The 13,744-nt window shown below is 34.9% G+C and overlaps 9 protein-coding genes and 1 non-coding gene across 10 annotated transcripts, besides 2 other annotated features; 6 read left to right on the top strand and 4 right to left on the bottom strand.

The window, feature by feature from the left end:
• Positions 1 to 246: 246 nt before the first annotated feature.
• On the bottom strand, positions 247 to 1,345 carry BEWA_042920 (hypothetical protein). Its single transcript, XM_004833646.1, has one exon. The coding sequence runs from the start codon at positions 1,079 to 1,081 to the stop codon at positions 512 to 514; it is 570 nt and encodes a 189-aa protein (XP_004833703.1). The 5' UTR covers positions 1,082 to 1,345; the 3' UTR covers positions 247 to 511.
• Positions 1,290 to 1,311: a sequence feature (AT_rich).
• Positions 1,346 to 1,616: 271 nt separating the features above from the next.
• Positions 1,617 to 2,425, top strand: BEWA_042910 (conserved hypothetical protein; the record flags this gene model as incomplete). Its single annotated transcript, XM_004833645.1, has 3 exons — positions 1,617 to 2,193; positions 2,229 to 2,276; positions 2,310 to 2,425. 3 exons carry the CDS (start codon positions 1,617 to 1,619, stop codon positions 2,423 to 2,425), a joined length of 741 nt encoding a protein of 246 aa, XP_004833702.1.
• A 12-nt stretch (positions 2,426 to 2,437) lies between these two features.
• Positions 2,438 to 3,401, top strand: BEWA_042900 (hypothetical protein; the record flags this gene model as incomplete). Its single annotated transcript, XM_004833644.1, has 2 exons — positions 2,438 to 3,235; positions 3,288 to 3,401. The coding sequence occupies 2 exons, from the start codon at positions 2,438 to 2,440 to the stop codon at positions 3,399 to 3,401; spliced, it is 912 nt and encodes a 303-aa protein (XP_004833701.1).
• Positions 3,402 to 3,499: 98 nt separating this feature from the next.
• BEWA_042890 (oxidoreductase NAD-binding domain containing protein) lies at positions 3,500 to 4,761 on the bottom strand. Its single transcript, XM_004833643.1, has 4 exons — positions 4,578 to 4,761; positions 4,451 to 4,540; positions 4,242 to 4,408; positions 3,500 to 4,208 (listed from the first exon to the last, which is right to left on the bottom strand). The coding sequence occupies exons 1-4, from the start codon at positions 4,610 to 4,612 to the stop codon at positions 3,508 to 3,510; spliced, it is 993 nt and encodes a 330-aa protein (XP_004833700.1). The 5' UTR covers positions 4,613 to 4,761; the 3' UTR covers positions 3,500 to 3,507.
• A 36-nt stretch (positions 4,762 to 4,797) lies between these two features.
• On the top strand, positions 4,798 to 5,404 carry BEWA_042880 (conserved hypothetical protein). The gene is made up of 2 exons (XM_004833642.1): positions 4,798 to 5,065; positions 5,108 to 5,404. The coding sequence occupies exons 1-2, from the start codon at positions 4,918 to 4,920 to the stop codon at positions 5,347 to 5,349; spliced, it is 390 nt and encodes a 129-aa protein (XP_004833699.1). The 5' UTR covers positions 4,798 to 4,917; the 3' UTR covers positions 5,350 to 5,404.
• A 236-nt stretch (positions 5,405 to 5,640) lies between these two features.
• On the top strand, positions 5,641 to 6,831 carry BEWA_042870 (L-lactate dehydrogenase, putative; the record flags this gene model as incomplete). Its single annotated transcript, XM_004833641.1, has 3 exons — positions 5,641 to 5,882; positions 5,927 to 6,054; positions 6,118 to 6,831. Exons 1-3 carry the CDS (start codon positions 5,759 to 5,761, stop codon positions 6,829 to 6,831), a joined length of 966 nt encoding a protein of 321 aa, XP_004833698.1. The 5' UTR covers positions 5,641 to 5,758.
• Positions 6,832 to 6,911: 80 nt separating this feature from the next.
• Positions 6,912 to 8,247, top strand: BEWA_042860 (pre-mRNA processing factor, putative). The gene is made up of 8 exons (XM_004833640.1): positions 6,912 to 7,008; positions 7,046 to 7,173; positions 7,213 to 7,285; positions 7,321 to 7,402; positions 7,459 to 7,542; positions 7,583 to 7,620; positions 7,652 to 7,715; positions 7,751 to 8,247. The coding sequence occupies exons 1-8, from the start codon at positions 6,960 to 6,962 to the stop codon at positions 8,232 to 8,234; spliced, it is 1,002 nt and encodes a 333-aa protein (XP_004833697.1). The 5' UTR covers positions 6,912 to 6,959; the 3' UTR covers positions 8,235 to 8,247.
• Positions 8,248 to 8,557: 310 nt separating this feature from the next.
• On the top strand, positions 8,558 to 11,690 carry BEWA_042850 (tetratricopeptide repeat domain containing protein; the record flags this gene model as incomplete). Its single annotated transcript, XM_004833639.1, has 2 exons — positions 8,558 to 8,647; positions 8,685 to 11,690. 2 exons carry the CDS (start codon positions 8,558 to 8,560, stop codon positions 11,688 to 11,690), a joined length of 3,096 nt encoding a protein of 1,031 aa, XP_004833696.1.
• Positions 11,691 to 12,179: 489 nt separating this feature from the next.
• Positions 12,180 to 12,200: a sequence feature (AT_rich).
• Positions 12,201 to 12,636: 436 nt separating this feature from the next.
• BEWA_042840 (cyclin, putative) lies at positions 12,637 to 13,618 on the bottom strand. The gene is made up of 5 exons (XM_004833638.1): positions 13,489 to 13,618; positions 13,311 to 13,415; positions 13,130 to 13,273; positions 12,902 to 13,095; positions 12,637 to 12,867 (listed from the first exon to the last, which is right to left on the bottom strand). The coding sequence occupies exons 1-5, from the start codon at positions 13,561 to 13,563 to the stop codon at positions 12,645 to 12,647; spliced, it is 741 nt and encodes a 246-aa protein (XP_004833695.1). The 5' UTR covers positions 13,564 to 13,618; the 3' UTR covers positions 12,637 to 12,644.
• A 32-nt stretch (positions 13,619 to 13,650) lies between these two features.
• Positions 13,651 to 13,722, bottom strand: BEWA_042830. Its single transcript has one exon. It is a non-coding gene; the product is annotated as a tRNA-Pro (tRNA).
• Between the last annotated feature and the right edge of the window lie 22 nt (positions 13,723 to 13,744).

The following is a 13,744-nucleotide window of genomic DNA, read 5'->3' as shown; positions in this document are numbered from 1 at the left end:
GTTATATGTTGTCATTATAACGTAACAGAAAATGCCGTTTACAAAGGCTGTGTAACATCAAATGTTAAGGATATGATACAATTACTAAGCTTTCTAAATCAAAATATAATCAAGAAAGGAATGTGACAGACAAAATTATCAAGGAGACTTTCCAAATTGAGAAAATACAACAATACGTAACATACACATACAAGTAGAAATAATTTGTATAGTATAAAATATCAAAAACTTTATATAGTTCCCATTATAGTTGTTGGCATTCCGTGAATATAGCCAAAAAAAGGAAATGTGTCTTCGCTCCTTTGGTGTGTGGCAAAGGAAACAATAGTGTGAAATAATGAACTAATATGTCCATATTATTAAAATATTTTCGATATTTACAAAATTTCTGCGTGTGCAGAAATGCTGAGTACGAAGAAAGAACCCAAATATTTGTTAGACCCTGAACAACCTTTAAATCCAGAATGAATAAAAATATTTGCAGATAATACAAAATTACTCTCTGAAAACACTATAAATACTTTCTATACACATTTGAATCCACCTTCTCAAAGCCGATTTTTTCATACATTCTGATAGCTATTGGATTTTCAGATGTCAAGTCAATTCGGTTACATTTTAGCACAGAAGTGCAAAATCTAACCGTGAAATTTAGTAGTTCACTAAAAATTCCCAGGTTGCGATACTCTGGATCCACAATAACCCGTTCCAGACGAGAATCAAACAAACGACCCAAATGAGGAATCACGTGAATCTCAAAATATGCAACAATTTTCTTATGTTTTTGGTCGTTCGTACCATTCAGTGAGCTATCAAATGTATCGTTAGATTTAGTGTTTAGCTGAATAATGAATGGGTAAAATAACGGCGTAGATAGCATCTTTTCTACATATTCCCTAGGATGTACAGTGTAACACCTAGAAACACCTTCAAGTATTGGTCTAACTTCCAAATATTCTTCGTATGTCTCTAGCTTTTTCAGCAGTATTGGGATACCACTCGTGGTGAACTCATGTGTATGTTCTGCCTTTAGCGAAAATAACGAAATCTGATCAAGTATAGGATTTTCAACATCCTCCATTTCTATAAATACGATATGGATAATATTCCTAGTCTCCTATTATGTAAGAGACAGAAGCTATTTAATTCAAACTCAAAGGTCCCTTAACTTTCAATAACAGTTGTTATTGTCAATCTATATTTTGTTAATAAAGATATCAATTTGATATTTCCAAAAAAGTAGAATTGGTAAATCGAAATCAACAATTGTATGGTAGCAGCCTACATTGATATATTTATATTATTAAAAATCACAACAGTTTCCAAAGAAACTAAAAAATGTATTAAAAAATAAGTGTATAAATAAGTGGTGAATGTGCTAACGAAAACAACAACACCATGTAGGTCTTGTGCCGGCTGAATAAATTAATAATGTAATGACTATTGAAAGTAACTGGTTAGTTGTATTTATTGTAATTTTGTGTAAGTTCTCATAATAATAAAAGCAGTAATTTTACTTGAATAAACAATTTATAATCATCAATTTATTTCACAACCACTAAAAGTATTAAAAATATCTATTACATCAACTTAATTCACGATTTAGTGCAGTATACATGTCAGCAAAGCTCTACAGCTGTTTAATTGTTGCCTATACGTTTCTTTACTTCTATGGAACAAATTTTGTTACTTCTTACCAGGAATGTGAAGGGAAACATGAATGTATCAATAATTCTGAGTGTGTAAAGATTGATGCATCTGGAGAATCCCATAATCTTTGTATTTGTAAACCCGGCTTTATTGGTTGGAATTGTTCAATCCCTCTAGATTATTGTAATAAGCATTGTAAACCCCTTAAGAAAGGTATTTCATGCCAACAAACACTTTGCAACCAAGGTCAGTTTTTCCTATACTCCACACTCATGTTTAAAGGTCAATGTATCAATCTAGAAAGCGAACCTTTTTATAGATGTGACTGCGGAGCCTTCTACAAGGGAGAAAATTGTGAAATAGAAGATAATCCCTGCAGTTCAGAACTCAATAATCCCTGTAGTCACGGTGATTGCGAATTCGTAAGGGGTACAAATCAAGTGAACTGCCACTGCCATCCAGGGTGGACAACTAATCCAAATCAGACAACAGTTAAATATACGTGGAATGGCACAGATGTGTTCATATCACCTCCATGCATAGGTAATTTAGTGTCTAAGTATTTCATAATCTTATAGAAGAAGTTAAAAGAGGTATAACTGGAAGCGCCCCCTCACTTGGATTGAGTATGTGTTACACATTTATATAAAATCATGTAGATGCAAAGGTACTATGGTATATGGTGTTAGTGTTGTCTACAATAACATTTCTCTGGTTACTATCATCAACACTCTACGATTGTTTTGGAAGACGAAATAGACAAGAAGAGTCATAATATTAATACATGATGGAAAGTATTGACTCCAGGCTTTTGTATCTGGATATTCCCGTTAATTCTGAAGCGGAGGAAGATTTTATGAAAAATTCAGTGTCGTCCAGTAGTAGTAGAACGTCTGTTACAAAGTTTAAATCAGCATGCCTAAATTTTAGAGTAAAAACCTTCACATCTAAACAGGAGTGTACTGTAGTAACTAATTTCAATGACAGTGGATTTTTTGATACATTATGGTTTGCTGAGTTCAGGAGGCCTGTGGATTTCTTTTCATTTCATAAGCAATTGGTTGATGCTGTTGAATCGCTTAGCCCTGACCCAAGGAATGATCCCACGATATCTTCTGACAATGTTTCCGCGGATAAAACCATAGATGCTATCGGAAATTACGATATAAATATAAAAGATTACGCAGATATTTATAAGCAACATGGTGTTTCTGAATGTGAATTTTCAATACGAAAGAGTTTCCACTTTGATGATATTGCCAAACACTCTCCCTTTAGATTTGGGCCTAATTTACGTTCTATTTCCGCTGCAAATGAGGTCACTGATCATATTAATAGTGATTTTATAAACCACTGTTATAAGCATCTTAACAAATTTTTAAATTCAAAGGTTACAACTAAGCTTCATGAACGATCAAAGCAGACAAGGACTCGTAAAGCTCTGGAGAATATATCTTCGGTTATGAATCGTATAACAAATCAGGAATTATCAAAGCTTTATTCAACTAATCCAGTGAAATGCGAAAACTATGGCTATATGCTCTCCATATACTATAAACAGTTCTTAAGAGTTATGTATGATAAGGTTTATAAAAGAAAAAATGATAGTACATCAAAAACAACTGATAAATGCGTAGATAAATCAAAATTTGTGCAAGGCATACATAGCAGGAAGACAATGTATGAATCGCATGAGAAATTACGAGAGTTTGGTGACATATTACAAAAACAGTGTGAATATCTCAACATAAAAAACAATGTCGAAAATCAAATTAACGCTGACCCATTTGCAAGGTCAAGTAAAATATCAAATTTGTCCCAACCAGCTAGTAAAACGGATGTCTCAAGATTCCTAGCTCATTGATAAACTTCAATCTTTATATTATTCAGTAAACTATCTCTATTTGGCAAGTTTCCAAATGCTGTGGAGAGGGCTTCTCTTACTGGAACTTCCATGCCCTTTCTACCGCAAATAAAAATACTACATTTTTTATCCTTACTAGTTTCGGCCATAGAAGCTATTAGATCCTTACTTTTTAGGATGTTGTCCTGGACATATCCTCTTTCTGAGGCCACTGAATGCCTTGAAAAGCATGGAATTATCATAAATCTTCCATTGAAAAGATCTACATACTTTTCCAATTCACTTCTATATATGTATGTTGAGTAATTCTGGACGCCAAAGAATAGTAAAATTCGTCCAAGGGAGTTTGGATCTTTGTTTTTTGACTTCTTCTCAAGTGTTCTTAGAAATCCTCTAAATGGTGAAATTCCAGTTCCTGTAGCCACAAATATAAGATTATTGTGTAAATCGTCTGGGCTTAGCGTTAAATTTTTTCCGAAAGGGCCTGTAACGCTAACGGGTGTGCCCGGTTCCGAACGGGATAGAAACGTCGAACAGATTCCCTTCATTGAACTTGAATGCGGTGAATCATCTTTGCAAATCGTAGTGCGTACGCAGATCGAAAAACAGGATGTGTCATCGCCGTCTCCATCAAGTAACGGGGCTAGTGAATACGATCTTGGAGTATGCCTTCTGTTTGTTTTTTCCGAAATTCCTAGAAAAAATGTTGCCAATATGAGTAACGTACCTGGAGGTATAATTCCACAATACTCTCCATCTGTGTAGGCATATTTGCCCATGCTATCAATCACAATATGATAAAATTCTCGGTCAAAACCATTAGAACCGACTTGTTTTACCGACCGTATTACACATTGTAAAGGTTCTTTTGTCGTATATCGTGATTTTGCTAGCCTATTAAAGGAATAAATATTATCACTTGATAGTTTGGCTAACGAGGGTGTAACAGAAGACCTCAAAGGAGATATATGCCTCTGATTACCATCCTTTCCCCGTGAAATGAATGAAAAGGACTGTGTTAAATTCCTAAATGTTTATATAAAGAAAATAACGAAAATTTTACCATAACAATGCGATAAAGTGTAAAAGCCTTGGCATTAGCTAGAGCTTCATGGTGTGTTTGTATATTTCACAAAGTTGTGGCACTGAAAATATAAGACGTTTGATACACTTAGAACGTATAAGGTAAGGTTGTACAAACGACGTGTAGATAAAAACAAATCACATTAACCACATATTCTGCAAATAATAAAAGTATTTCACACCAAAGTCTAAAAACCCACTATAAATTATGTCATGTGGTAGATGTTTCCTGATAAACGTTCATACCGTATAAATTTACGGAGACTAAGAATGATATCCTTAAAGTATTTATACTACACAAATTCCTAACAGGATACGGGATGACGAATGAGGAAGAAAAGGTCCTTCTCTCAACTGGGAAGTGCCTAGTTATGCCTTTGGTATCAAAGAATGATAACAAGGAAGAAGAGGAAGACAAGGTGGTAACCGAGAGAATTTATAATGTTTGGGGAAGTAGCTCAGGAGCAGGTATGATAAACAGTCGGAATAGTCTCTAAACATATGTAATAGGCAGTGATTTTCTGAATTTATATCGAAGAAGTCGAAATATTGAAATGAAAAGGGTCGAAGAAATGGAAAGGGCGTGGAGGGAAGATATGGAAAAAAAACTCTTTCAAGCCAAACGATTACACAGAATACAAAAGGAGTCCGAAAAAACGGCAAAAAAGAAAATGAAGAGGGATAAAAAGAAACAGAAGATAAGGGCTTTGAGAAAGGAAGGATCAAAACAAGAAACAAATGATACCACCTGACACGGTTATAATATCGCACTTTTAAAATAAAACACTAACTGCATGTGAATCCGTTATATTCTGTGAGTACATATCCAGGGACCGCGATAGGGTAATAATGTATGCTGTCTAGAAAATCTTTGGTAGAAATACCGGCAGGGACGGATGAGTGTGCTCATAACAGACCCCAACATAATTATCTCTGAAGAGAAATTGTGCAGATGTGTACCAACTATATGAATTTTTAGCTGGATTTGCCCTCTGTACCTTCTCAAATGGGGTGTGCGCAAAAGTGGCGTGGCCTTATGTTCCAAATGATTCTTTGAATATACGTCGTGGCATAAACATAAAATAGTACTAATTTACAAATATTGTCTAAAAATTGTTATCACCCTGTATAATTCAATACTTATAACATAAAGGATAGAAAATGGTTCCCGTTGTGAAAAGAAGACTAATTAGCCTTATTGGCGCCGGAAACATTGGTGGAACCATGGGATTCTTGGCTCAGATTGGTGAGCTTGCGGACGTTGTACTCTTTGATGTAGTGCCAAGTATGTTTGATGTTTGCTATGCAATGTGTACAATAATTTTGTAGCCCTGGGAGCAGCAAAAGCACTCGATACAATGCACGCTGTAACAGTTGGAAACAAGGCATTGAGCTGCAAAGGTACTTGCAAATACGAGGACATTGCTGGAAGTGATGTCTGTATCATCACCGCTGGTGTAAGTATATGTAGACATATGTAGTTAATATTCTGCCAAACATAATGCATTAACCGATTATAGCTGGCCAAGGCACCAGAAAAGTCAAATAAGGAGTGGACAAGGGATGACTTGGTAGGATTCAACAGCAAAATCATCACAACCGTTGCTGAGAATATCAAAAAATATGCGCCAGATGCCTTTGTGATATGCATTACCAATCCGATGGATGTAATGACGAACATCATACGCGAGGTGACAGGATTCCCAAAGAACAAGGTTGTAGGCATGGGTGGTCTCCTGGATTCGTCAAGAATGTGCTACTATATTGCCCAAAAGCTTGGTGTTAATCCAAAGTATGTCCATGGATCTGTGATTGGTGCACATGGAGATAGTATGATACCGCTAGTTTCACGTGCTACAATTAATGGAATCCCAATAAGCTACTTTGTTGAAAAGGGCGATATAACCGCTGAGGATCTGAAGGAAATTGAAGAACACACAATTAGCTCTGGTGCTGAGCTCTTGAACCTCTATGTCCATGGATCTGCATATTTTGCTCCTGCAACGGCTGCTATTGAAATGGCTTCTGCCTACCTTAATGATAAGAAATCTGTTATAGTCTGCTCATGTTACCTCGAGGGAGAGTATGGTTATGAGGGCATCTATTGTGGTACTCCTGCCATAATTGGAGCCGGAGGTATCGAGAAGATTATCGAACTAAACCTTGACAGCGCTGAGAAGGCAAGACTGGACGCATCGATTAAGGAGATTAAGCGTCTCACCGCTCTTGTATAGTAAATTGTGTGTATATTGTACATGAACTTTGTAAGAATCTCTTGCTGGAGGGTTTATGGCGTTCCCCGAATTCCTGTCAACAGGGTAAATTTATGTGATTCATTAACAAATGATGAATTTTATATAATATGGATAAATTATTTTCTGCAATAAATCAGAAGAAACAAAGCTTACGAGGTACTGTTTACATTGCCTACTAAACTCTTGGTCCCAGACCTGAAAGGAGACCACAAAAGATGGATACACCGAGCTGAAGAAGTTGAAAAACAAAAACTAGATGCTAAAAGGGATATTGAACAGCGGAATGAAGCAAAGAGAAAGTGTTTAGACGAGCGATTGCAGGTATTTTTGAACTTTATCAAATAAAATCTGTACTCTCAGAAACTAGAGACTTTTTACAATGTTTCAACACAAAATAAAAGTGATTCTGATGAATCATTAAAGAAACCAAGCGGTATTTTCATTTACATTACCTTCATTGTGGTTTAGATATATCTACTTATGAACTTATTCGCCGTCTAAGAAAGTTAAGACAACCAGCAATCATTTTTGGTGAAACATATGAAGAAAGGTTGGTATTTTCATCCAGTTCTTACCCACTGATACATTTACAATGCATATATACAGATGTGAGAGATTCTACCAAAATGAAATCGAGGTGGAAAAAGTAGAATCTAGCCAAAATATATATGTGGATACTATGATGGGAAGGTATTTTCATCTAATGTCATACAGCTTTAAACAACTCCAGGCACAATGATATAACATCCAAATATATAAGTAAAAAAGGTTTGTACTATCAGCCACAAATAATGTACAGGAAGCAAAATTTATGATTTCTTCGAGGATTATAAAGATCTGCCTAAAGATTCTAAACATTACAGGTATCACTCACTGCGGTGGTTATCTAAATTTATAGAATATTTAACTGGGTAGTAGAAATGCTAAAGATGTGGGAAGATGAACTAACAAACACGAGAGACAAGCTTATTGAAAAAGGTGATACACTTGGAGCAAAGAGAAAAGAAGCCATGTTGGTTCAAACAAAGAAAGATATCAAACCACTACTCAAATTACTAAAATCGCAAAAACTAGAAATTGACACACTAGACAAACTTTTCAGAATCGTAGAATGCTGTGAAATGGGAGAATATAAAGATGCCCATGATGCTTATATGCTACTTGCCATTGGCAATGCCGCCTGGCCAATGGGTGTTACTATGGTTGGTATCCACGAACGTGCTGGAAGATCCAAAATTTTCACATCTGAAGTCGCACATATATTGAATGACGAAACTACAAGGAAATATATACAAATGTTCAAAAGATTGATCTCATTTTCACAGAGCAAATGTGCAACAGACCCCTCCAAGCAGGTTCAAATTTCCACAATACACATATAATCTAAACAGTATAAAATAACATTAAATTTTAAAGTTCAAAGTAGATATGTAATAACATCTGTCGCAGCGATCCAAGTCGGTAAATTCCGGAAAGTGGAAGACGCACCCGCATACTCAACACAAATATTTAGTAAAAATAACCTAGCACGGGTTGATGCATCATAGTTAAAATAAATATAATCCATCTATCTTTATTTTTGGATAGTCTAAAGTATGCGTTTGACCGTAATTGGCCATGTTTGAATATCATCTGTAACAAATATGTAAAATACTCTATGCTCCTAACAAACACGTAAACTTATTTAAATGAAACTTTTATTAAGATGGTACATAAAAAAGAGCAAATAAGGCAGGATTCCACAGCGAAGAACTCATTGTTGCCTAAAGATGAAATAATCTTCAGAAACATGACGGTAAGTTTAATGACTTCCCCCTCATCTAATAATATAGGAATTGTATCATTCGAGGAATTATAAAAAGGCACTAAAAGTAGCTGAAACATTAGTAGCAAAATATCCTGAACACGGAGAATCTCTATCTTTCAAAGCACTTATTTTACATCATCTAGAACCTGACAGAATTGATGAAATACTGGAAATTGCTAAGGATGGGCTTAAATATGGAATTAGCAGCTATATATCCTGGCACATCCTAGGGGTTATATACAAATATATGAAACGCTACAAGGAGGCCCTGAAGTGTTTTATAATGGCTCTGAAGAAAGATCCAGCCAATGATAGACTCCATAAAGATATTTGCTGTCTAGAAATTGAATTGTGTGATTACTCAGCACTGAGGAGATTTAGCAGCGATGGCCTTAAACTAAAATCTATGGATTATAGAGAATGGGCTTTGTTTGCCTTTTCTCAGCATCTTTGTGGAAACCTAACAATGGCGGCAAAAGTATTGGAAGAGGCAGATAAATTATTTAATCTGAATTATAGGGTAGAAGATTATGAATTGAGTGAAGCTATCATGTATAGAGGAATGGTGCATGAGCACATGGGTGATTTTGATGAATGTCTACGGATTCTAGAGAAACATGGTGATGTTATTAAGGATAAAATTACGTATTTGGAATTGAAAGGGAAAATGGCCTTTTTTTGCAAAAATTACAAATTGTCAAATGATTGTTATAAACAACTACTTAAACTTAATCCTAACAATGCACGCTATGTCATATTGTACCTAATTACACATAGAGATGAAAACATTAGGAATTTATTTTTAATACCCAAATTTAGTCATTCTAAGCCAAAAAGGGGCTCAATATATGATTCCAGTTTAACCCATTATGCCCATGAGATCGTTTCAGAGATCACTAGCAATGAAAATTCCGGGGATTTGAACCTTAAGTATGAGTTTATGGATGAATCCTCTGCGATATTGCCGAGCAATGAAGTATTTGACATAGATGGAGAATATTCATCTGCTGGTTGGACATTGGAATGTAGTTTATATCATAATTTCGATAGGTATATTTCAAAAAATAGAAACAGTACTAAGGAAGCGTCAAACTATTCTATTTTCTATAGTTATCGTGATTATGTTAATAATATATCACGTAGTCTCGATCTAAATGAGCTACCTGCACCAGATTCTCTTGATGATGTGAACACTGTTATATCCGTAGTTGATGATTATTTGATGAAAAATCCTGCGGCAAAGCATGTTTTATATACGAAATACAGAAAAAGTCGGAAAAGGGATAAATATCCACTGTTTATATTTACAAGGCAGTTGACTAGTGAAGAATCAAAGATACTGTTGGAAGCTTTAGATAAAATGGATTTGAATAATTCATATCTCTACAAATGTTTTGTATTATCATTTACTTCTGGCATAGAATTTGCTAAGCATGCCCATGATATAATATGTCAGCTAATTGACAAAGGTGTAGTTAATTCGTTCAAGTATTTTTTGCACACCTGCACATTTGAAGTCGCATACATCGTATTATTTCTTTTGTCAAAATATAGTGATAACCTAAGGAAAGGTCGAAAAATGGATCATAACATCTTTCCAGCACAAAGTATTGTTTATGAAACGTCAGGTTCGGTTACTGAGCACAACATTATTTGCGACCATAAATTAATATTGGTCAACATATTCCTAGCAAAGATGTATGATTTAATGGGTGCACATAAAGAGGCTTTGGATGCAATCAACTCTGTCTTTGATCTAGCACCTACATCAGTTGATCTTTTCTCTGTCCGCGGAAAGATTTATAGGCATATGGGTGATTTTGAATCGAGCAATTATGATTTTGCTAAAGCGAGTGATCTTGATAAAAGTGACAGGCAAACTAGTGCCAAAGCTTCTAAGGCTTTATTGCGTGCAAATGAGTTTGATTCTGGAAAGGAAAAATGGAAGAAGTTTTTGATTGAAGACACACCGGAAAAAGAGAATAAAGACAATGTTTTCGAAGTACCCAGTTTTAAATTTGAACTTATTATGGCAAACAAATATAAATCCTTGTACTACAAAAGTTTGCCCAGTGGTAACGCAGATGGTAAAACCGCCCTAGAATGGTGGGACATGGCACAAGATATATACTCATCAATTATTGAAAAACATAATGAGATTTACGTTAATCAGTTAGAATTTCACAATTATTGTTTGAATAGGTTGGCTTATCGCATATACTACAACTTCTTGAGCTTGAGAAATGTGTATTGTTCTCAGGGATATTTTATTAAGGCAGCGAAGGGTCGATTCAGATGCTTAATGGAAGAAAATACTAAAGATAAAAATGAAGGCGTATCATCTACTTTAGAGGATTGCACCAAAATAATGAGGGACATTCTTTCCCAACGTGTTTATGATTCTGGATTGTACCATTTCTTCTATCAAATAGCAGAAATATCTAAGCTATCTTTTATGTTTAAAATGCAATGTATAATGAGGATATATAATTCTTCAAGACAAAATCCCCTTAGCCACAATCTGTTCCCCATTGTTTTCCATTTGCTATTTAACATAAATGTCAATACACTTAGTCCGCATGAATCTTTGATTTTTTACAAAACTATGTCTATAGTATTGAAATTTTTGGGGGAAATAACTATAGATGTTGATAATAGGGTATTCTTGGACGAGAATTCCTGTAAAATAACTCCCAGGGAATGTTCATGGAAGTATCTCGATTATCTTACCAAATTTTTTGAAGAATCAGGCATATATACTATAAAACATGTTGAGGGATTGATATACTGTTTATATGATAAGGAAGGTGTTGCTGACCGAATTAGCAGAATATTCATGCTTTCCAAAAAAGTATACAGTGATCTTACCTTTGGAGCTTATCACAAGCACCATAATTTCTTTGCTGGAGTTATAAACTCCTGTAACGTGGAAAGTAATATAGCATCACTACAACAAGAACAATCTGAAGCTACTAAAATCTGGAGAGAAAGATTCCCAAGTGCATCATTTGATAAGATAATTGATCTATAGATCTACCGCATAATATTTAGCCACTTAGTATTTGCTACCTTTTATACTACTTACTTGTATTATGTAAAACTATGTTGCAAATATAATATCCGATTTCTTTTCTTTATGATCCTTGGGGTATATGATTTTTTGCAGTTCCTAGAAGCTTCTAAATATTCTATTAGTACTACTCTAGAGAACTCTTGCTTTCTTTTTTTCATTGTTCATTGAAGACTTAACTTCATTATCACTCCCTCTTCTTTCAGGGCTTCATTATTTATCCCTTAGAAAGCCAGGCCTGCGCTGGTAATATTAAGTTCAAGAAAGCTACCCTCTATCTTCCACATGAAGAATTAGATTTCAAGTTATTAGCTAACTAGCCGTAAGATTAGATATCTGTACATATTTAATAGGTACTATTCGGAATTGTAGTTACTTGTATTTATGTTATATTCCTGAAGATATTTCATAATCTCTGAACGTTTGTTATATATTTCTGTGTGTTTACCCTAATTATTTTATATTTATAATCTTCGATGCAACCTTTTGACCGTTAAATATGCAAGATATTACTATTGTTTCGTCTAGTCTACAATGTCTGTTTTGGATGCTCTTTTTTGGCACTTTCTACAGTATGCTTATTACCACTTTTCAAGGCACAGACTTTAAATCTAACAATTATTCTCGTGCCTACATTTATCCAAACGTAAACATCTACACATAGCAAAACTCAAATTAAACCACTCTGGATTTAGGTTATTCTACATTACCCTTGCAGATCCTACGGGGAACCGTAGGTTTTTGGGGTCTTTAGGATAACTACGAAAGGAGATCTACAAAAATAGAAGGAAAAATTCATACAGAAACAACGTTGCAGTTAAAAGAGATAGAATTAAACCACAAAATTATGCATGTAAATATACTGTGGTAGTTGAGCATTTTATTAATCTTTTGAGTATTAAATGTGCAATACGCTTAGGATAATTTCCTATTCACATCGATATAATAAACAGGTCCCATAGAATATAAGTGATCCAGTGCCTTGCAAACTTGGATTACATCGTTCCAAGTTGCATTAAATACTTCAAACCATAATGTGTCCTTCTTAAGAGGTATTCCTAACGAAGCAGATGCCAAATATATACAGCCAACTGCGATCACTCCAGGTTCGATTTCACAAATTAGTGATGTTCTCATGCTAAAAATAGTTGTCTATTTAGTGTAGTTTATACCTATCATTCAGATATCCCCAAGCTCTCTGTGCCAGTTGATCTACGCTTTGGGATGTGTACTGATCCAAATTTCGGAAAAGCGCATATGTATATTGCAGGACATATCTATGAGGTGAAACTATGATTTCATCCAATCTAAAGGCGAATTCTACCAATATCTCCTTCTCTATTATGAGAATGTCTGTCTTTGATAGCTACACATTTTGTGTCGTACAGAAATTCACATACATTGTCAAAATCTTGACCAGAACTAGAACACTTATGCTTGCCTTCGTAATATTGTAGAAATTCAAAAACTTTTACGATATGGTTTACTTTTCTATGGTTTTCTTCGAGTTTGCAAGATAGCAGACACGCTGCTGCTGCTGTCGTCTGTAAATTGTCTATAAAAATAGATTGATATATGAACCCTAATATTGAACTTCCTAAGACTATGATTAAAATAAAACTTGTGCAATATTGATTGTCCTGTTGCGATTGTAACTGCGTTAAGCTTGAGTAAAATCCCTCCCTTCTACATGAAAATGTATAAAGAAGTAAAAAACCTTTATAGAGTTAGGAATTTACTGGAAAGTGTTTAAACTTACTTGTATAAGCTCCGAACCATACGCTAAAAGCATTATAACGATGTCTTTGCTCAGCTCAGATTCCTTGTGCGACATTATAGAATCTGGAAATCATAGAATAATGTACAATATATCTGGGTGTATATTTATATAAAAAACAAACTAGCGTGGGAAAAAGGAGCTGGGCTGCTCCGGGAATCGAACCCGGGACCTCTCGCACCCTAAGCGAGAATCATACCACTAGACCAAGCAGCCTACGCCGCGCCCCCCAATGTTT

This window comes from Theileria equi, assembly GCF_000342415.1.
Source record: "Theileria equi strain WA chromosome 2 map unlocalized gcontig_1105316255037, whole genome shotgun sequence".
Lineage (NCBI taxonomy): Eukaryota > Apicomplexa > Aconoidasida > Piroplasmida > Theileriidae > Theileria > Theileria equi.
The sequence above is the reverse complement of the archived record's forward strand: the minus strand, read 5'-3'. Positions and strand labels throughout refer to the sequence as shown.

Bases quoted from the DNA above. Each gene is read 5' to 3' on its own strand.
- BEWA_042920 (XM_004833646.1), bottom strand. From the start codon at position 1,081: ATGGAGGATGTTGAAAATCCTATACTTGATCAGATTTCGTTATTTTCG.
- BEWA_042890 (XM_004833643.1), bottom strand. From the start codon at position 4,612: ATGCCAAGGCTTTTACACTTTATCGCATTGTTATG. The intron at 4,409-4,450 runs GTTAGCCAAACT...TTCCTTTAATAG, and splicing joins AGGTCTTCTGTTACACCCTC to GCTAGCAAAATCACGATATA. The intron at 4,209-4,241 runs GTACGTTACTCA...CATTTTTTCTAG, and splicing joins TTGTGGAATTATACCTCCAG to GAATTTCGGAAAAAACAAAC.
- BEWA_042880 (XM_004833642.1), top strand. From the start codon at position 4,918: ATGACGAATGAGGAAGAAAAGGTCCTTCTCTCAACTGGGAAGTGCCTA. The intron at 5,066-5,107 runs GTATGATAAACA...CATATGTAATAG, and splicing joins GGGAAGTAGCTCAGGAGCAG to GCAGTGATTTTCTGAATTTA.
- BEWA_042860 (XM_004833640.1), top strand. From the start codon at position 6,960: ATGGATAAATTATTTTCTGCAATAAATCAGAAGAAACAAAGCTTACGA. The intron at 7,174-7,212 runs GTATTTTTGAAC...CTGTACTCTCAG, and splicing joins GTTTAGACGAGCGATTGCAG to AAACTAGAGACTTTTTACAA. The intron at 7,716-7,750 runs GTATCACTCACT...CTAAATTTATAG, and splicing joins AAAGATTCTAAACATTACAG to AATATTTAACTGGGTAGTAG.
- BEWA_042840 (XM_004833638.1), bottom strand. From the start codon at position 13,563: ATGTCGCACAAGGAATCTGAGCTGAGCAAAGACATCGTTATAATGCTT. The intron at 13,274-13,310 runs GTTCATATATCA...GACAATTTACAG, and splicing joins TTAGGAAGTTCAATATTAGG to ACGACAGCAGCAGCAGCGTG. The intron at 13,096-13,129 runs GTATGTGAATTT...CAAAATGTGTAG, and splicing joins CTGGTCAAGATTTTGACAAT to CTATCAAAGACAGACATTCT.